The 25,584-nt window shown below is 33.1% G+C and overlaps 1 protein-coding gene across 1 annotated transcript in view; it reads right to left on the reverse strand.

The window, feature by feature from the left end:
* Positions 1-1,144: 1,144 nt before the first annotated feature.
* Positions 1,145-25,584, reverse strand: part of KCNK9 (potassium two pore domain channel subfamily K member 9) — a 350,358-nt gene continuing 325,918 nt past the window's right edge. Inside the window, exon 2 of the mRNA XM_073679925.1 lies at positions 1,145-2,478. Within this exon, the coding sequence (XP_073536026.1) occupies positions 1,637-2,478 (842 nt within the window). The 3' untranslated portion in view covers positions 1,145-1,636. The remainder of the gene's footprint in view (positions 2,479-25,584) is intronic.

The raw sequence follows: 25,584 nt of genomic DNA on the forward strand, positions 1-25,584 counted from the left end.
GCCAAGACACCAGTAAAATCCAACCTAAATATGAAGAATTTCTTTTACTTTTTGTGAAATCAGGAGAGGACAACTTCAGAAAGATAGAGATATGAACAGTTTATTGCAACCCATAAATATTAATCATTTCTTATGAGGTACAAAGCTTTGAAACTGAGTGCATCAAATCCTATGGGTTGTGGGCTGGCCAAGTACATATAGCCAGTCGACATGTCTGCAAAAAGACTTTTAGATCCAGCTTTTCAAAAGCAAACTGACGGCATCTATTATAGACACTGATCAAACCCAGTGGAATCTGCTTTTGCAAGCCCCCCAAAAAAAAAATTGCAGTTCCGAGTCTCTTTAAAAACCCAGCAATGTGGCTTATATCAGAGATTTCTGCCCGCCCCCTCCCACTTTGCCAATATGGCATCTAAAGGGATATGCAACCTTTGCCAGTCTTCGAGAAGGTCAAAACAGCGCATAATGTCCCTTGAACACTTCCTGAGACCGACAAAGGCTTGTAACCAATATATACAAATCAAAAAGCAATAAAGGACAATCTTTTTTTCAGTTATACATACAACGAGGAAGTCCCTGTCTCTATTTTATTGACTTTAAAAAAAAAATTGTACATCCACCCAAATATACCCAACTTTTATCAAGCATTCCCTAAAAATATAATTTTATCCATGCAGGTACTTGCTGCACCAAAAATATTATTTATGTATATTAATATATTTGTATTTTAATAAAATTGCGAAAAAAAAATACAGTTCATGACTCAGTTCAACCAATAGCTCTCCGAGCGCTATAAATTTTTTGAACTAAGTGACAAACAAAATGGATAATTCAAGTTCAAAGAAAATAAAATTAGAATTTGAAAACAAAAGAAAAAATTCTGGTTTCTTATAAATGATATGCTTATTTTTTTAGGATGCGTACCAGTTTCACAAAGTGCATGCTTGTGTAAAAATTGTTTTGGAACTGGCAAGCTAGAAAGAACCATTATCTCTTTCTTTTTTTAACTATTTTTTAAACAATCTATCTAGTATTTGAAAATGTATCAGGCTATACCCGGCATACAGACTGCCTAATGCACATGCTTCGTCTGGCAATAAAAAATAGCAATAAGAAAAATAGTTTTGTGGTTTGTTTTTGGGGGAGTTTTTTTACACAAGGGAGTAACCTCAAGATTAATCAAGGTTTTTTTTTCAAGTAAATAATACCTGATATATATATTTTTTTATATTTGAGGGATTGCACAGACTTAAATGTTTACCCGTCACCTGCTCCTGTTTCCTTAAAATTTTTGTAAAATAAAAATAAAACAAACAAAACAAGTTTTTATAGTTCATAAATATGAGTGGCACACAAATGCCCCCCTTTTGTGTGCAACTTTGGATTAGATACTTGTAAAAATTTTTTTTTTTTTTTGTATTACGAAATCCTCTAAAATCCATTTAGACATAATGTAAGGCATACTTTGCTGGAGTAGAAGGTTCTCATGCTTCATGCTCAAGAATGAGTCTCAGAGAAGGCAGGCTAGTTAATTTCTCATGTTTCTTTTGCCCCCCTCTCTGTCTCAATTCACAAAAAAAAACTACAGGGCAGAGAGAGAGAAAAAGGTGACCCTTGGCAAAAGAAGACGGTGGTCTCAGATTGACTTCCGCCTTTTCATTAGCCTGTGGTTTTCCGTAAAGCTGTGCAACCCAGGAGAAATCGAACTAACGGGAGATGGGAAAAGACTGTTTTTTAATGTGCTTGGTGATATTTCTTCAATCTTGTAAGATATAGAATGAAAGTACTGTGGGTTCAGCTTGGAACCGAACGAATTTTGTTGAGACACCATCCTGCTGGTGTACTCATGGGACCTGTAGCACATGCAAGAACAAACTGACTGAAGGTCTGTAACTTCGGCCTTATACCGTGGCCGACCATGTTGTGAGTCTTCTTGGATGTGGATGATCATGCTGCTCCGATTCCCAGCGAGAGATGCCCGTTCCTCTGCATCTCTCCTTTCGTCTTCACTGTTCATGGTTAAAAACCTGAGAACAACTAAGTTTAGAAATGCCCCAATGACCGTCAAACCCACTAGAATGTACATAAAGCTAAAAGCCACGTAGACTGGCTTCTTTTGCAGGGCCCTGTTTTTCTGAAGGGCCACATAGTCTCCAAATCCTATTGTAGTTAAAGTTATAAAGCAATAATAATATGCCTGGAAAAAGCTCCAATCTTCATAATGAGAAAAGGCTGCAGCTCCAATGCATAATGTCCCCATGCATGAGAAGAAGCCCACAGTGACCATGTTCTCCATTGAAACATCTGTGCTTCTCATCCCGCAGCATTTCTTGATTCTTTTGAGGAGATACTTCACAAAGGTGTTCATTCGCTCACCAAGGCTTTGAAACATAACCAGGGTAAGAGGAATTCCTAGCACGGCATAGAACATGCAGAACGCTTTGCCAGCATCCGTGCCAGGAGCAGCATGCCCATAACCTAGAAGGAAAAAAAAATCAAGAAATCCTTTAGAATTTGGCTACAATCTCCATTTCACAAAAATAAATCACTAACATAATCACAATGTAATATATTAATTAGACATAAAATAACAAGAATATAACTACTATAATACTGCTTCTATTTACTAGAAAATAATTACTATAATACTGCTCCTACAGTATGTACAAGAATATAACTACTATAATACTGCTCCTATGTACAAGAAAATAATTACTATAATACTGCCCCTATGTACAAGAATATAACTAGTATAATACTGCTCCTATGTACAAGGATATAACTACTATAATACTGCTCCTAAGTACAAGAATATAACTATAATAATACTGCTCCTATGTACAAGAATATAGCTACTATAATACTGCCCCCTATGAACAAGAATATAACTACTATAATACTGCTCCTATATACAAGAATATAACTACTATAATACTGCCCCCTATGTACAAGAATATAACTACTATAATACTGCTCCTATGTACAAGAATATAACTACTATAATAATGCTCCTATGTACAAGAATATAACTACTATAATACTGCTCCTACATACAAGAATATAACTACTATAATACTGCCCCCTATGTACAAGAATATAACTACTATAATACTGCTCCTATGTACAAGAATATAACTACTATAATACTGCTCCCTATGTACAAGAATCTAACTACTATAATACTGCCCCCTATGTACAAGAATATAACTACTATAATACTGCCTCCTATATACAAGAATATAACTACTATAATACTGCCCCTATGTACAAGAATATAACTACTATAATACTGCTCCTATGTACAAGAATATAACTACTATAATACTGCTCCTATGTACAGGAATATAACTACTACAATACTGCCCCCTATGTACAAGAATATAACTACTATAATACTGCTCCTATGTACAAGAAAATAACTACTATAATACTGCCCCATATGTACAAGAATATAACTACTATAATACTGCTCCTATGTACAAGAATATAACTACTATAATACTGCCCCCTATGTACAAGAATATAACTACTATAAAACTGCCCCCTATGTACAAGAATATAACTATAATAATACTGCTCCTATGTACAAGAATATAACCCTTATAATACTGCCTGTATGTACAAGAATATAACTACGATAATTCTGCTCCTGAGTACAAGAATATAACTACTATAATACTGCTCCTATGTACAAGAAAATAATTACTATAATACTGCCCCTATGTACAAGAATATAACTAGTATAATACTGCTCCTATGTACAAGAATATAACTACTATAATACTGCTCCTATGTACAAGGATATAACTACTATAATACTGCTCCTATGTACAAGAATATAACTATAATAATACTGCTCCTATGTACAAGAATATAGCTACTATAATACTGCCCCCTATGTACAAGAATATAACTACTATAATACTGCCCCTATGTACAAGAATATAACTACTATAATACTGCCCCCTATGTACAAGAATATAACTACTATAATACTGCTCCTATGTACAAGAATATAACTACTATAATAATGCTCCTATGTACAAGAATATAACTACTATAATACTGCTCCTACATACAAGAATATAACTACTATAATACTGCCCCCTATGTACAAGAATATAACTACTATAATACTGCTCCTATGTACAAGAATATAACTACTATAATAATGCTCCTATGTACAAGAATATAACTACTATAATACTGCTCCTATATACAAGAATATAACTACTATAATACTGCTCATATGTACAAGAATATAACTACTATAATAATGCTCCTATGTACAAGAATATAACTACTATAATACTGCTCCTATGTACAAGAATATAACTACTATAATACTGCCCCCTATGTACAAGAATATAACTACAATAATACTGCTCCTATGTACAAGAATATAACTACTATAATACTGCCCCCTATGTACAATATAACTACTATAATACTGCCCCTTATGTACAAGAATATAACTATAATAATACTGCTCCTATGTACAAGAATATAACTACTATAATACTGCCCGTATGTACAAGAATATAACTACTATAATACTGCTCCTGAGTACAAGAATATAATTACTATAATACTGCCCCTATATACAAGAATATAACTACTATAATACTGCCCCTATGTACAAGAATATAACTAAAATAATACTGCCCCCTATGTACAAGAATATAATTAGTATAATACTGCTCCTATGTACAAGAATATAACTACTATAATACTGCCTCTGTGTACAAGAATATAACTGCTACAATACTGCCCCCTATGTACAAGAATATAACTACTATAATACTGCTTCTATGGACTAGAAAATAATTACTATAATACTGCTCCTACAGTATGTACAGGAATATAACTACTATAATATTGCTCCTATGTACAAGAATATAACTGCTACAATACTGCCCCCTATGTACAAGAATATAACTACTATAATACTGCTCCTATGTACAAGAATATAACTACTATAATACTGCCCCATATGTACAAGAATATAACTACTATAATACTGCTCCTATGTACAAGAATATAACTACTATAATACTGCTCCCTATGTACAAGAATCTAACTACTATAATAGTGCCCCCTATGTACAAGAATATAACTACTATAATACTGCCTCCTATATACAAGAATATAACTACTATAATACTGCCAATATGTACAAGAATATAACTACTATAATACTGCTCCTATGTACAAGAATATAACTACTATAATACTGCTCCTATGTACAGGAATATAACTACTACAATACTGCCCCCTATGTACAAGAATATAACTACTATAATACTGCTCCTATGTACAAGAATATAACTACTATAATACTGCCCCATATGTACAAGAATATAACTACTATAATACTGCTCCTATGTACAAGAATATAACTACTATAATACTGCCCCCTATGTACAAGAATATAACTACTATAAAACTGCCCCCTATGTACAAGAATATAACTATAATAATACTGCTCCTATGTACAAGAATATAACCACTATAATACTGCCTGTATGTACAAGAATATAACTACTATAATTCTGCTCCTGAGTACAAGAATATAACTACTATAATACTGCTCCTATGTACAAGAAAATAATTACTATAATACTGCCCCTATGTACAAGAATATAACTAGTATAATACTGCTCCTATGTACAAGAATATAGCTACTATAATACTGCCCCTATGTACAAGAATATAACTACTATAATACTGCCCCCTATGTACAAGAATATAACTACTATAATACTGCTCCTATGTACAAGAATATAACTACTATAATAATGCTCCTATGTACAAGAATATAACTACTATAATACTGCTCCTACATACAAGAATATAACTACTATAATACTGCCCCCTATGTGCAAGAATATAACTACTATAATAATGCTCCTATATACAAGAATATAACTACTATAATACTGCTCCTATATACAAGAATATAACTACTATAATACTGCTCATATGTACAAGAATATAACTACTATAATAATGCTCCTATGTACAAGAATATAACTACTATAATACTGCTCCTATGTACAAGAATATAACTACTATAATACCGCTCCTATGTACAAGAATATAACTACTATAATACTGCCCCTATGTACAAGAATATAACTACTATAATACTGCTCCTATGTACAAGAATATAACTACTATAATACTGCCCCATATGTACAAGAATATAACTACTATAATACTGCTCCTATGCACAAGAATATAACTACTATAATACTGCTCCCTATGTACAAGAATCTAACTACTATAATACTGCCCCCTATGTACAAGAATATAACTACTATAATACTGCCTCCTATATACAAGAATATAACTACTATAACACTGCCCCTATGTACAAGAATATAACTACTATAATACTGCTCCTATGTACAAGAATATAACTACTATAATACTGCTCCTATGAACAGGAATATAACTACTACAATACTGCCCCCTATGTACAAGAATATAACTACTATAATACTGCTCCTATGTACAAGAATATAACTACTATAATACTGCCCCATATGTACAAGAATATAACTACTATAATACTGCTCCTATGTACAAGAATATAACTATAATAATACTGCCCCCTATGTACAAGAATATAACTACTATAAAACTGCCCCCTATGTACAAGAATATAACTATAATAATACTGCTCCTATGTACAAGAATATAACCACTATAATACTGCCTGTATGTACAAGAATATAACTACTATAATTCTGCTCCTGAGTACAAGAATATAACTACTATAATACTGCTCCTATGTACAAGGATATAACTACTATAATACTGCTCCTATGTACAAGAATATAACTATAATAATACTGCTCCTATGTACAAGAATATAGCTACTATAATACTGCCCCCTATGTACAAGAATATAACTACTATAATACTGCCCCTATGTACAAGAATATAACTACTATAATACTGCCCCCTATGTACAAGAATATAACTACTATAATACTGCTCCTATGTACAAGAATATAACTACTATAATAATGCTCCTATGTACAAGAATATAACTACTATAATACTGCTCCTACATACAAGAATATAACTACTATAATACTGCCCCCTATGTACAAGAATATAACTACTATAATACTGCTCCTATGTACAAGAATATAACTACTATAATAATGCTCCTATGTACAAGAATATAACTACTATAATACTGCTCCTATATACAAGAATATAACTACTATAATACTGCTCATATGTACAAGAATATAACTACTATAATAATGCTCCTATGTACAAGAATATAACTACTATAATACTGCTCCTATGTACAAGAATATAACTACTATAATACTGCTCCTATGTACAAGAATATAACTACTATAATACTGCCCCCTATGTACAAGAATATAACTACAATAATACTGCTCCTATGTACAAGAATATAACTACTATAATACTGCCCCCTATGTACAATATAACTACTATAATACTGCCCCTTATGTACAAGAATATAACTATAATAATACTGCTCCTATGTACAAGAATATAACTACTATAATACTGCCCGTATGTACAAGAATATAACTACTATAATACTGCTCCTGAGTACAAGAATATAATTACTATAATACTGCCCCTATATACAAGAATATAACTACTATAATACTGCCCCTATGTACAAGAATATAACTAAAATAATACTGCCCCCTATGTACAAGAATATAATTAGTATAATACTGCTCCTATGTACAAGAATATAACTACTATAATACTGCCTCTGTGTACAAGAATATAACTGCTACAATACTGCCCCCTATGTACAAGAATATAACTACTATAATACTGCTTCTATGGACTAGAAAATAATTACTATAATACTGCTCCTACAGTATGTACAGGAATATAACTACTATAATATTGCTCCTATGTACAAGAATATAACTGCTACAATACTGCCCCCTATGTACAAGAATATAACTACTATAATACTGCTCCTATGTACAAGAATATAACTACTATAATACTGCCCCATATGTACAAGAATATAACTACTATAATACTGCTCCTATGTACAAGAATATAACTACTATAATACTGCTCCCTATGTACAAGAATCTAACTACTATAATACTGCCCCCTATGTACAAGAATATAACTACTATAATACTGCCTCCTATATACAAGAATATAACTACTATAATACTGCCCCTATGTACAAGAATATAACTACTATAATACTGCTCCTATGTACAAGAATATAACTACTATAATACTGCTCCTATGTACAGGAATATAACTACTACAATACTGCCCCCTATGTACAAGAATATAACTACTATAATACTGCTCCTATGTACAAGAAAATAACTACTATAATACTGCCCCATATGTACAAGAATATAACTACTATAATACTGCTCCTATGTACAAGAATATAACTACTATAATACTGCCCCCTATGTACAAGAATATAACTACTATAAAACTGCCCCCTATGTACAAGAATATAACTATAATAATACTGCTCCTATGTACAAGAATATAACCCTTATAATACTGCCTGTATGTACAAGAATATAACTACTATAATTCTGCTCCTGAGTACAAGAATATAACTACTATAATACTGCTCCTATGTACAAGAAAATAATTACTATAATACTGCCCCTATGTACAAGAATATAACTAGTATAATACTGCTCCTATGTACAAGAATATAACTACTATAATACTGCTCCTATGTACAAGGATATAACTACTATAATACTGCTCCTATGTACAAGAATATAACTATAATAATACTGCTCCTATGTACAAGAATATAGCTACTATAATACTGCCCCCTATGTACAAGAATATAACTACTATAATACTGCCCCTATGTACAAGAATATAACTACTATAATACTGCCCCCTATGTACAAGAATATAACTACTATAATACTGCTCCTATGTACAAGAATATAACTACTATAATAATGCTCCTATGTACAAGAATATAACTACTATAATACTGCTCCTACATACAAGAATATAACTACTATAATACTGCCCCCTATGTACAAGAATATAACTACTATAATACTGCTCCTATGTACAAGAATATAACTACTATAATAATGCTCCTATGTACAAGAATATAACTACTATAATACTGCTCCTATATACAAGAATATAACTACTATAATACTGCTCATATGTACAAGAATATAACTACTATAATAATGCTCCTATGTACAAGAATATAACTACTATAATACTGCTCTTATGTACAAGAATATAACTACTATAATACTGCTCCTATGTACAAGAATATAACTACTATAATACTGCCCCCTATGTACAAGAATATAACTACAATAATACTGCTCCTATGTACAAGAATATAACTACTATAATACTGCCCCCTATGTACAATATAACTACTATAATACTGCCCCTTATGTACAAGAATATAACTATAATAATACTGCTCCTATGTACAAGAATATAACTACTATAATACTGCCCGTATGTACAAGAATATAACTACTATAATACTGCTCCTGAGTACAAGAATATAATTACTATAATACTGCCCCTATATACAAGAATATAACTACTATAATACTGCCCCTATGTACAAGAATATAACTAAAATAATACTGCCCCCTATGTACAAGAATATAATTAGTATAATACTGCTCCTATGTACAAGAATATAACTACTATAATACTGCCTCTGTGTACAAGAATATAACTGCTACAATACTGCCCCCTATGTACAAGAATATAACTACTATAATACTGCTTCTATGGACTAGAAAATAATTACTATAATACTGCTCCTACAGTATGTACAGGAATATAACTACTATAATATTGCTCCTATGTACAAGAATATAACTGCTACAATACTGCCCCCTATGTACAAGAATATAACTACTATAATACTGCTCCTATGTACAAGAATATAACTACTATAATACTGCCCCATATGTACAAGAATATAACTACTATAATACTGCTCCTATGTACAAGAATATAACTACTATAATACTGCTCCCTATGTACAAGAATCTAACTACTATAATAGTGCCCCCTATGTACAAGAATATAACTACTATAATACTGCCTCCTATATACAAGAATATAACTACTATAATACTGCCAATATGTACAAGAATATAACTACTATAATACTGCTCCTATGTACAAGAATATAACTACTATAATACTGCTCCTATGTACAGGAATATAACTACTACAATACTGCCCCCTATGTACAAGAATATAACTACTATAATACTGCTCCTATGTACAAGAATATAACTACTATAATACTGCCCCATATGTACAAGAATATAACTACTATAATACTGCTCCTATGTACAAGAATATAACTACTATAATACTGCCCCCTATGTACAAGAATATAACTACTATAAAACTGCCCCCTATGTACAAGAATATAACTATAATAATACTGCTCCTATGTACAAGAATATAACCACTATAATACTGCCTGTATGTACAAGAATATAACTACTATAATTCTGCTCCTGAGTACAAGAATATAACTACTATAATACTGCTCCTATGTACAAGAAAATAATTACTATAATACTGCCCCTATGTACAAGAATATAACTAGTATAATACTGCTCCTATGTACAAGAATATAGCTACTATAATACTGCCCCTATGTACAAGAATATAACTACTATAATACTGCCCCCTATGTACAAGAATATAACTACTATAATACTGCTCCTATGTACAAGAATATAACTACTATAATAATGCTCCTATGTACAAGAATATAACTACTATAATACTGCTCCTACATACAAGAATATAACTACTATAATACTGCCCCCTATGTACAAGAATATAACTACTATAATAATGCTCCTATATACAAGAATATAACTACTATAATACTGCTCCTATATACAAGAATATAACTACTATAATACTGCTCATATGTACAAGAATATAACTACTATAATAATGCTCCTATGTACAAGAATATAACTACTATAATACTGCTCCTATGTACAAGAATATAACTACTATAATACCGCTCCTATGTACAAGAATATAACTACTATAATACTGCCCCTATGTACAAGAATATAACTACTATAATACTGCTCCTATGTACAAGAATATAACTACTATAATACTGCCCCATATGTACAAGAATATAACTACTATAATACTGCTCCTATGCACAAGAATATAACTACTATAATACTGCTCCCTATGTACAAGAATCTAACTACTATAATACTGCCCCCTATGTACAAGAATATAACTACTATAATACTGCCTCCTATATACAAGAATATAACTACTATAACACTGCCCCTATGTACAAGAATATAACTACTATAATACTGCTCCTATGTACAAGAATATAACTACTATAATACTGCTCCTATGAACAGGAATATAACTACTACAATACTGCCCCCTATGTACAAGAATATAACTACTATAATACTGCTCCTATGTACAAGAATATAACTACTATAATACTGCCCCATATGTACAAGAATATAACTACTATAATACTGCTCCTATGTACAAGAATATAACTATAATAATACTGCCCCCTATGTACAAGAATATAACTACTATAAAACTGCCCCCTATGTACAAGAATATAACTATAATAATACTGCTCCTATGTACAAGAATATAACCACTATAATACTGCCTGTATGTACAAGAATATAACTACTATAATTCTGCTCCTGAGTACAAGAATATAACTACTATAATACTGCTCCTATGTACAAGAAAATAATTACTATAATACTGCCCCTATGTACAAGAATATAACTAGTATAATACTGCTCCTATGTACAAGAATATAATTACTATAATACTGCTCCTATGTACAAGGATATAACTACTATAATACTGCTCCTATGTACAAGAATATAACTATAATAATACTGCTCCTATGTACAAGAATATAGCTACTATAATACTGCCCCCTATGTACAAGAATATAACTACTATAATACTGCCCCTATGTACAAGAATATAACTACTATAATACTGCCCCCTATGTACAAGAATATAACTACTATAATACTGTTCCTATGTACAAGAATATAACTACTATAATAATAATCCTATGTACAAGAATATAACTACTATAATACTGCTCCTACATACAAGAATATAACTACTATAATACTGCCCCCTATGTACAAGAATATAACTACTATAATACTGCTCCTATGTACAAGAATATAACTACTATAATAATGCTCCTATGTACAAGAATATAACTACTATAATACTGCTCCTATATACAAGAATATAACTACTATAATACTGCTCATATGTACAAGAATATAACTACTATAATAATGCTCCTATGTACAAGAATATAACTACTATAATACTGCTCCTATGTACAAGAATATAACTACTATAATACTGCTCCTATGTACAAGAATATAACTACTATAATACTGCCCCCTATGTACAAGAATATAACTACAATAATACTGCTCCTATGTACAAGAATATAACTACTATAATACTGCCCCCTATGTACAATATAACTACTATAATACTGCCCCTTATGTACAAGAATATAACTATAATAATACTGCTCCTATGTACAAGAATATAACTACTATAATACTGCCCGTATGTACAAGAATATAACTACTATAATACTGCTCCTGAGTACAAGAATATAATTACTATAATACTGCCCCTATATACAAGAATATAACTACTATAATACTGCCCCTATGTACAAGAATATAACTAAAATAATACTGCCCCCTATGTACAAGAATATAATTAGTATAATACTGCTCCTATGTACAAGAATATAACTACTATAATACTGCCTCTGTGTACAAGAATATAACTGCTACAATACTGCCCCCTATGTACAAGAATATAACTACTATAATACTGCTTCTATGGACTAGAAAATAATTACTATAATACTGCTCCTACAGTATGTACAGGAATATAACTACTATAATATTGCTCCTATGTACAAGAATATAACTGCTACAATACTGCCCCCTATGTACAAGAATATAACTACTATAATACTGCTCCTATGTATAAGAATATAACTACTATAATACTGCCCCATATGTACAAGAATATAACTACTATAATACTGCTCCTATGTACAAGAATATAACTACTATAATACTGCTCCCTATGTACAAGAATCTAACTACTATAATAGTGCCCCCTATGTACAAGAATATAACTACTATAATACTGCCTCCTATATACAAGAATATAACTACTATAATACTGCCAATATGTACAAGAATATAACTACTATAATACTGCTCCTATGTACAAGAATATAACTACTATAATACTGCTCCTATGTACAGGAATATAACTACTACAATACTGCCCCCTATGTACAAGAATATAACTACTATAATACTGCTCCTATGTACAAGAATATAACTACTATAATACTGCCCCATATGTACAAGAATATAACTACTATAATACTGCTCCTATGTACAAGAATATAACTACTATAATACTGCCCCCTATGTACAAGAATATAACTAATATAAAACTGCCCCCTATGTACAAGAATATAACTATAATAATACTGCTCCTATGTACAAGAATATAACCACTATAATACTGCCTGTATGTACAAGAATATAACTACTATAATTCTGCTCCTGAGTACAAGAATATAACTACTATAATACTGCTCCTATGTACAAGAAAATAATTACTATAATACTGCCCCTATGTGCAAGAATATAACTAGTATAATACTGCTCCTATGTACAAGAATATAGCTACTATAATACTGCCCCTATGTACAAGAATATAACTACTATAATACTGCCCCCTATGTACAAGAATATAACTACTATAATACTGCTCCTATGTACAAGAATATAACTACTATAATAATGCTCCTATGTACAAGAATATAACTACTATAATACTGCTCCTACATACAAGAATATAACTACTATAATACTGCCCCCTATGTACAAGAATATAACTACTATAATACTGCTCCTATGTACAAGAATATAACTACTATAATAATGCTCCTATATACAAGAATATAACTACTATAATACTGCTCCTATATACAAGAATATAACTACTATAATACTGCTCATATGTACAAGAATATAACTACTATAATAATGCTCCTATGTACAAGAATATAACTACTATAATACTGCTCCTATGTACAAGAATATAACTACTATAATACCGCTCCTATGTACAAGAATATAACTACTATAATACTGCCCCTATGTACAAGAATATAACTACTATAATACTGCTCCTATGTACAAGAATATAACTACTATAATACTGCCCCATATGTACAAGAATATAACTACTATAATACTGCTCCTATGCACAAGAATATAACTACTATAATACTGCTCCCTATGTACAAGAATCTAACTACTATAATACTGCCCCCTATGTACAAGAATATAACTACTATAATACTGCCTCCTATATACAAGAATATAACTACTATAACACTGCCCCTATGTACAAGAATATAACTACTATAATACTGCTCCTATGTACAAGAATATAACTACTATAATACTGCTCCTATGAACAGGAATATAACTACTACAATACTGCCCCCTATGTACAAGAATATAACTACTATAATACTGCTCCTATGTACAAGAATATAACTACTATAATACTGCCCCATATGTACAAGAATATAACTACTATAATACTGCTCCTATGTACAAGAATATAACTATAATAATACTGCCCCCTATGTACAAGAATATAACTACTATAAAACTGCCCCCTATGTACAAGAATATAACTATAATAATACTGCTCCTATGTACAAGAATATAACCACTATAATACTGCCTGTATGTACAAGAATATAACTACTATAATTCTGCTCCTGAGTACAAGAATATAACTACTATAATACTGCTCCTATGTACAAGAAAATAATTACTATAATACTGCCCCTATGTACAAGAATATAACTAGTATAATACTGCTCCTATGTACAAGAATATAATTACTATAATACTGCTCCTATGTACAAGGATATAACTACTATAATACTGCTCCTAAGTACAAGAATATAACTATAATAATACTGCTCCTATGTACAAGAATATAGCTACTATAATACTGCCCCCTATGTACAAGAATATAACTACTATAATACTGCCCCCTATGTACAAGAATATAACTACTATAATACTGCTCCTATGTACAAGAATATAACTACTATAATAATGCTCCTATGTACAAGAATATAACTACTATAATACTGCTCCTACATACAAGAATATAACTACTATAATACTGCCCCCTATGTACAAGAATATAACTACTATAATACTGCTCCTATGTACAAGAATATAACTACTATAATAATGCTCCTATATACAAGAATATAACTACTATAATACTGCTCCTATATACAAGAATATAACTACTATAATACTGCTCATATGTACAAGAATATAACTACTATAATAATGCTCCTATGTACAAGAATATAACTACTATAATACTGCTCCTATGTACAAGAATATAACTACTATAATACCGCTCCTATGTACAAGAATATAACTACTATAATACTGCCCCCTATGTACAAGAATATAACTACTATAATACTGCTCCTATGTACAAGAATATAACTACTATAATACTGCCCCATATGTACAAGAATATAACTACTATAATACTGCTCCTATGCACAAGAATCTAACTACTATAATACTGCTCCCTATGTACAAGAATCTAACTACTATAATACTGCCCCCTATGTACAAGAATATAACTACTATAATACTGCCTCCTATATACAAGAATATAACTACTATAACACTGCCCCTATGTACAAGAATATAACTACTATAATACTGCTCCTATGTACAAGAATATAACTACTATAATACTGCTCCTATGTACAGGAATATAACTACTACAATACTGCCCCCTATGTACAAGAATATAACTACTATAATACTGCTCCTATGTACAAGAATATAACTACTATAATACTGCCCCATATGTACAAGAATATAACTACTATAATACTGCTCCTATGTACAAGAATATAACTACAATAATACTGCCCCCTATGTACAAGAATATAACTACTATAAAACTGCCCCCTATGTACAAGAATATAACTATAATAATACTGCTCCTATGTACAAGAATATAACCACTATAATACTGCCTGTATGTACAAGAATATAACTACTATAATTCTGCTCCTGAGTACAAGAATATAACTACTATAATACTGCTCCTATGTACAAGAAAATAATTACTATAATACTGCCCCTATGTACAAGAATATAACTAGTATAATACTGCTCCTATGTACAAGAATATAACTACTATAATACTGCTCCTATGTACAAGGATATAACTACTATAATACTGCTCCTAAGTACAAGAATATAACTATAATAATACTGCTCCTATGTACAAGAATATAGCTACTATAATACTGCCCCCTATGTACAAGAATATAACTACTATAATACTGCTCCTATATACAAGAATATAACTACTATAATACTGCCCCCTATGTACAAGAATATAACTACTATAATACTGCTCCTATGTACAAGAATATAACTACTATAATAATGCTCCTATGTACAAGAATATAACTACTATAATACTGCTCCTACATACAAGAATATAACTACTATAATACTGCCCCCTATGTACAAGAATATAACTACTATAATACTGCTCCTATGTACAAGAATATAACTACTATAATAATGCTCCTATGTACAAGAATATAACTACTATAATTCTGCTCCTATATACAAGAATATAACTACTATAATACTGCTCATATGTACAAGAATATAACTACTATAATAATGCTCCTATGTACAAGAATATAACTACTATAATACTGCTCCTATGTACAAGAATATAACTACTATAATACTGCCCGTATGTACAAGAATATAACTACTATAATACTGCTCCTGAGTACAAGAATATAACTACTATAATACTGCCCCTATATACAAGAATATAACTACTATAATACTGCCCCTATGTACAAGAATATAACTAAAATAATACTGCCCCCTATGTACAAGAATATAACTAGTATAATACTGCTCCTATGTACAAGAATATAACTACTATAATACTGCCTCTGTGTACAAGAATATAACTGCTACAATACTGCCCCCTATGTACAAGAATATAACTACTATAATACTGCTTCTATGGACTAGAAAATAATTACTATAATACTGCTCCTACAGTATGTACAGGAATATAACTACTATAATATTGCTCCTATGTACAAGAATATAACTACTATAATACTGCCTCTATGTTCAAGAATATAACTGCTACAATACTGCCCCCTATGTACAAGAATATAACTACTATAATACTGCTCCTATGTACAAGAATATTACTACTATAATACTGCCCCATATGTACAAGAATATAACTACTATAATACTGCTCCTATGTACAAGAATATAACTACTATAATACTGCTCCCTATGTACAAGAATCTAACTACTATAATACTGCCCCCTATGTACAAGAATATAACTACTATAATACTGCCTCCTATATACAAGAATATAACTACTATAATACTGCCCCTATGTACAAGAATATAACTACTATAATACTGCTCCTATGTACAAGAATATAACTACTATAATACTGCTCCTATGTACAGGAATATAACTACTACAATACTGCCCCCTATGTACAAGAATATAACTACTATAATACTGCTCCTATGTACAAGAATATAACTACTATAATACTGCCCCATATGTACAAGAATATAACTACTATAATACTGCTCCTATGTACAAGAATATAACTACTATAATACTGCCCCCTATGTACAAGAATATAACTACTATAAAACTGCCCCCTATGTACAAGAATATAACTATAATAATACTGCTCCTATGTACAAGAATATAACCACTATAATACTGCCTGTATGTACAAGAATATAACTACTATAATTCTGCTCCTGAGTACAAGAATATAACTACTATAATACTGCTCCTATGTACAAGAAAATAATTACTATAATACTGCCCCTATGTACAAGAATATAACTAGTATAATACTGCTCCTATGTACAAGAATATAACTACTATAATACTGCTCCTATGTACAAGGATATAACTACTATAATACTGCTCCTATGTACAAGAATATAACTATAATAATACTGCTCCTATGTACAAGAATATAGCTACTATAATACTGCCCCCTATGTACAAGAATATAACTACTATAATACTGCCCCTATGTACAAGAATATAACTACTATAATACTGCCCCCTATGTACAAGAATATAACTACTATAATACTGCTCCTATGTACAAGAATATAACTACTATAATAATGCTCCTATGTACAAGAATATAACTACTATAATACTGCTCCTACATACAAGAATATAACTACTATAATACTGCCCCCTATGTACAAGAATATAACTACTATAATACTGCTCCTTTGTACAAGAATATAACTACTATAATAATGCTCCTATGTACAAGAATATAACTACTATAATACTGCTCCTATATACAAGAATATAACTACTATAATACTGCTCATATGTACAAGAATATAACTACTATAATAATGCTCCTATGTACAAGAATATAACTACTATAATACTGCTCCTATGTACAAGAATATAACTACTATAATACTGCCCCCTATGTACAAGAATATAACTACTATAATACTGCTCCTATGTACAAGAATATAACTACTATAATACTGCCCCCTATGTACAAGAATATAACTACTATAATACTGCCCCTTATGTACAAGAATATAACTATAATAATACTGCTCCTATGTACAAGAATATAACTACTATAATACTGCCCGTATGTACAAGAATATAACTACTATAATACTGCTCCTGAGTACAAGAATATAACTACTATAATACTGCCCCTATATACAAGAATATAACTACTATAATACTGCCCCTATGTACAAGAATATAACTAAAATAATACTGCCCCCTATGTACAAGAATATAACTAGTATAATACTGCTCCTATGTACAAGAATATAACTACTATAATACTGCTCCAATATACAAGAATATAACTACTATAATACTGCCTCTGTGTACAAGAATATAACTGCTACAATACTGCCCCCTATGTACAAGAATATAACTACTATAATACTGCTTCTATGTACTAGAAAATAATTACTATAATACTGCTCCTACAGTATGTACAGGAATATAACTACTATAATATTGCTCCTATGTACAAGAATATAACTACTATAATACTGCCTCTATGTACAAGAATATAACTGCTACAATACTGCCCCCTATGTACAAGAATATAACTACTATAATACTGCTCCTATGTACAAGAATATAAGTACTATAATACTGCCCCATATGTACAAGAATATAACTACTATAATACTGCTCCTATGTACAAGAATATAAATACTATAATACTGCCCCCTATGTACAAGAATATAACTACTATAATACTGCCCCCTATGTACAAGAATATAACTATAATAATACTGCTCCTATGTACAAGAATATAACCACTATAATACTGCCCGTATGTACAAGAATATAACTACTATAATACTGCTACTGAGTACAAGAATATAACTACTATAATACTGCTCCTATGTACAAGAAAATAATTACTATAATACTGCCCCTATGTACAGGAATATAACTAGTATAATACTGCTCCTATGTACAAGAATATAACTACTATAATACTGCTCCTATGTACAAGGATATAACTACTATAATACTGCTCCTATGTACAGGAATATAACTACTATAACATTGCTCCTATGTACAAGAATATAACTATAATAATACTGCTCCTATGTACAAGAATAGAGCTACTATAATACTGCCCCCTATGTACAAGAATATAACTACTATAATACTGCCCCTATGTACAAGAATATAACTACTATAATACTGCCCCCTATGTACAAGAATATAACTACTATAATACTGCTCCTATGTACAAGAATATAACTACTATAATAATGCTCCTATGTACAAGAATATAACTACTATAATACTGCTCCTATATACAAGAATATAACTACTATAATACTGCCCCCTATGTGCAAGAATATAACTACTATAATACTGCTCCTATGTACAAGAATATAACTACTATAATAATGCTCCTATGTACAAGAATATAACTACTATAATACTGCTCCTATATACAAGAATATAACTACTATAATACTGCTCATATGTACAAGAATATAACTACTATAATAATGCTCCTATGTACAATATAACTACTATAATACTGCTCCTATGTACAAGAATATAACTACTATAATACTGCCCCCTATGTACAAGAATATAACTACTATAATACTGCTCCTATGTACAAGAATATAACTACTATAATACTGCCCCCTATGTACAAGAATATAACTACTATAATACTGCCCCCTATGTACAAGAATATAACTCTAATAATACTGCTCCTATGTACAAGAATATAACTACTATAATACTGCCCGTATGTACAAGAATATAACTACTATAATACTGCTCCTGAGTACAAGAATATAACTACTATAATACTGCCCCTATATAGAAGAATATAACTACTATAATACTGCCCCTATGTACAAGAATATAACTACTATAATACTGCCCCCTATGTACAAGAATATAACTACTATAATACTGCTCCTATGTACAAGAATATAACTACTATAATAATGCTCCTATTTACTAGAAAATAATTACTATAATACTGCTCCTATGTACAAGAATATAACTACTATAATACTGCTCCTGAGTACAAGAATATAACTACTATAATACTGCTCCTATGTACAAGAAAATAATTACTATAATACTGCCTCCTAGCTGTGAGGACGTGTGTCAGTGGTTCTCCTGATGTCTGGAGCAAGCCCGGGGAGGGGCCTCCCTGGGCGGGTAAGCTCTCCAAGCAAGGCCCAGGCTTCCAGGCCTACACTGGGAGGAAACTCCCAAGCTCTTTCTAATGTGGATGCAAATCCCAAAGCGATCTCTGAGGAGAAGAAAGCTCCGAATTGAAGTAGCAGCAGCAGCAAGAAGAAAGATGAAGTTGTCAAAGTGAGTAAAGTAAAGGAAGAAGGAAAAGCCGTGGTCGTATGTAAGAAGGTCACAGTAAAGCAGTTGGCCAGCCAAGGCAAGCAGAGTGAAGTGCAATTAGGAAAGATCCAGAAGGAATCTACTGCTGGGAAGCTGAATGGAGGAAAGCAGCTTGTTGGCCAGGAGGTGAGGCCGATCCCATCACCGGCCTCAGGTGTGCAGCTCACTCCAACCGGCAGAGGAGGACATCTCTGGAGAGACAGACCCTCCAGGAGAACCTGCAGCAGAAGCACGTGGTGACCAGCATGGCGGGCTCTGGACGCACGAGGTCGCAGTCAGGTGGCAGCAGTAAAAGTGCTGTGGAGCCTGGAGCCACGAAACCAACGGTGGTGAAAACCAAGGAGGCATCTAGGTCCAAGCAGCCAGAGACCTCGCTGAAGGCAGGATCCCAGGAGACTCCATGTGCACCTGGGCCACAGATTGCAGAGGACATCCCAGGACTGGTGGAGAGGTTGCGTGTGTTACAGCAGCAGAAACAGCTAATACAGGTATCAATAGACTGTGTATATAAAGTAAAGGCTGAGGATCCCGGGGATCACACCGTGTATGACCGGAAGCTGAACTCAATGGGGGTAGAGCTGGCAAATGTGGTGAAGGACATAGACTGTGTGTTTGAGAGGATGGGGCCCCTGGCAGAGACTTACAGGAGCCAGAAACCGTTTATGTTCAATCTGCCGTACTCTGCTGATTCGCAGTCAGACATTGTCCCAGGTGGGCCCCAGAAGCTGGTGCGGCCAGTGCTGCAACCCGCAAGCTTCTTGTTCCAAAAGGGACTGCACCAGGAGCCGCAAGAGCCTGCGGCAGGTCCCAAGCAGGAGCATGGAGTACAGGGTACAACGGTGGTACCACAAGTCCCAGGATGCCCAGCACAGCAGCCGGACAGTGGACATGTGTCATTAGTTTCTGGTGGTGCCCAGCAGGGCTCTCATGCTGGGGATAATCATACTGTATCTGTGGGGTCGGGGGCTGGAGGGAGCACAGAATCTGTGGTGGACATGGCGCAGTATGATAATGACATTGATGTTGATGATAACAATGTGCATGATAATGTCTGTGATTTTCCTCCTTTAATTCCAAGCACACAGGGTCCCCCTGCAGCAGACCCTCACCCTGTTAGTCAGCCCAGTGTGACCCCGCAAGTTCCCCCCAGTAATGCCTGGAGCCGTGGTGCTCCGTCCTTTACCTCTGGCGCTAATTATACCGGCCAGGCGTTTAAACGGAGGAACGTCGTGCGTTTCAGGCACAGAGGTGCCAAGGAGGATCTGCCCGACAGGAGGTTTGTGGTCAGGGAGCTCCTGTGCCAGCAGATGGGGTTTGCGCCAGTTAACATCTGGGCGGTAATTAATCTACCGGACAGACAGGGATATGATGTCAGCTTTAAGCTCATGTCTGATCTGGACAGATTCTGGGCCAATTTCCCCAAGTTCAGAGACGCTGAGGGCTGGAGTAAGTTCAGCTTTATTCCCATCTCTAAGCCAGATACGGTTACGGTTAATGTCATCTTCTGGAATGAGGCTGTTCCCCCGCAGGACATTGTGGTGTGGCTCCGGAGGCATTGCGACCTCGTCTCTGACCTCACCAGAAGCAGAGATAACGATGGTATCTGGACGGGTGGGTGGAAGGTCCTGGTGAAGCTGCGCCAGTGTAATAACATCACTGCCCACCTACCCAACTCCTTCTTTATTGGGAGGGAGAAGGGTGTATGTTTCTATCCAGGCCAGCCCCGAAAGTGCTTCAAATGTGGCAAGGCGGGTCACCTGGCGAATACCTGTACAGTGGTGAAGTGCAGCCTGTGCGGGGAAGTCGGCCATGTAGCTGCAGACTGTCAGAACATCAGGTGCAACCTCTGTGGTAAGATCGGCCACCCTCACCGGGACTGTCCAGACGCCTGGCACAACATCTGTAAGGACTTTCCTGATGAGGATTTGGTGGCGGGGGCAGAGATTCTGGAGGAGGAGGCTTTATTGTCAGAGGTCCACCAGGGGTTCACTCAGGTACCACCAGAGCAGCAGCGCTCAGAGGGGGCACAGGGGAGCATGGAGGTCGTCCCTCAGGAGCAGCAGTCACAGGAAGGCGCTACTTCAGTATTACCATCTGTATCTGAAGGAAATAGCAAGAATCAGAGTAAAAGGAAGAAAAAGGACAAGACCTCCCGTAAACCTGAGGAGGAGCATGACACTGGCCAGAGTGCCAGGAGGAAGGTCCAGAGTTCTGCAGGGGTAATGGTCATGTCTAATAGGTTTGATGTTCTGTCTAACGGGGATTTTGAGGATGAACTTAAAAAAATAGACGCAGAGTGTGATAGGGATGTAGAGGACTGTCCCCCACCAAAGCGGAAGCCCTTACCTGTGGGCACTCAGGTAGAGACTGGTATGGAGACCGGTGGTGGACAGGATGACTCCGACGCAGATCTATGAGCTGTCAACCAGATAATGTCCGAACCCGGATAAAATCATGAGAAACTAGGAAGAGTCAGAAAAGTGTAAAGTGATGGAAGGATGTGTAACTGTGCTGAAATATGATGGTTTCTTTTTACAAAGTGTTTATTTTTCATTTTTCCAACCACAGGTGTGGACTCTTTATATTGACTTTATCTGTATAATCTAGAGATGTAACGAATGTATGTACAATTCAAGTGAATCTAGTTTTGTATTACTGCAGGAATTTTGTTAATCTTTTGTATTTGTTTGGTTTTTATAATAAAAATTGCCCCCTATGTACAAGAATATAACTACTATAATACTGCTCCTATGTACAAGAATATAACTACTATAATAATGCTCCTATGTACAAGAATATAACTACTATAATACTGCTCCTATGTACAAGAATATAACTACTATAATACTGCCCCCTATGTACAAGAATATAACTACTATAATACTGCTCCTATGTACAAGAATATAACTACTATAATACTGTCCCCTATGTACAAGAATATAACTACTATAATACTGCCCCCTATGTACAAGAATATAACTATAATAATACTGCTCCTATGTACAAGAATATAACTACTATAATACTGCCCGTATATACAAGAATATAACTACTATAATACTGCTCCTATGTACAAGAAAATAATTACTATAATACTGCCCCTATGTACAAGGATATAACTAATATAATACTGCTCCTATGTACAGGAATATAACTACTATAACATTGCTCCAATGTACAAGAATATAACTATAATAATACTGCTCCTATGTACAAGAATATAGCTACTATAATACTGCCCCCTATGTACAAGAATATAACTACTATAATACTGCCCCTATGTACAAGAATATAACTACTATAATAATGCTCCTATGTACAAGAATATAACTACTATAATACTGCTCCTATATACAAGAATATAACTACTATAATACTGCCCCTATGTACAAGAATATAACTATTTTAATACTGCTCCTATGTACAAGAATATAACTACTATAATACTGCTCCTAAGTACAAGGATATAACTACTATAATACTGCTCCTATGTACAGGAATATAACTACTATAATATTGCTCCTATGTACAAGAATATAATAACTATAATAATACTGCTCCTATGTACAAGAATATAGCTACTATAATACTGCCCTCTATGTACAAGAATATAACTACTATAATACTGCCCCTATGTACAATAATATAACTACTATAATACTGCTCCTATGTACAAGAATATAACTACTATAATAATGCTCCTATGTACAAGAATATAACTACTATAATACTGCTCCTATGTACAAGAATATAACTACTATAATACTGCTCCTATATACAAGAATATAACTACTATAATACTGCTCCTATGTACAAGAATATAACTACTATAATACTGCCCTCTATGTACAAGAATATAACTACTATAATACTGCCCCTATGTACAAGAATATAACTACTATAATACTGCTCCTATGTACAAGAATATAACTACTATAATAATGCTCCTATGTACAAGAATATAACTAATATAATACTGCTCCTATATACAAGAATATAACTACTATAATACTGCCCCCTATGTACAACAATATAACTACTATAATACTGCTCCTATGTACAAGAATATAACTACTATAATAATGCTCCTATGTACAAGAATATAACTACTATATTACTGCTCCTATATACAAGAATATAACTACTATAATACTGCTCCTATGTACAAGAATATAACTACTATAATAATGCTCCTATGTACAAGAACATAACTACTATAATACTGCTCCTATGTACAAGAATATAACTACTATAATACTGCCCCCTATGTACAAGAATATAACTACTATAATACTGCTACTATGTACAAGAATATAACTACTATAATACTGCCCCCTATGTACAAGAATATAACTACTATAATACTGCCCCCTATGAACAAGAATATAAC

Source organism: Phyllobates terribilis, unplaced genomic scaffold, assembly GCF_046119375.1.
Source record: "Phyllobates terribilis strain yellow unplaced genomic scaffold, ASM4611937v1 Scaffold_4__5_contigs__length_816908805, whole genome shotgun sequence".
NCBI lineage: Eukaryota > Metazoa > Chordata > Amphibia > Anura > Dendrobatidae > Phyllobates > Phyllobates terribilis.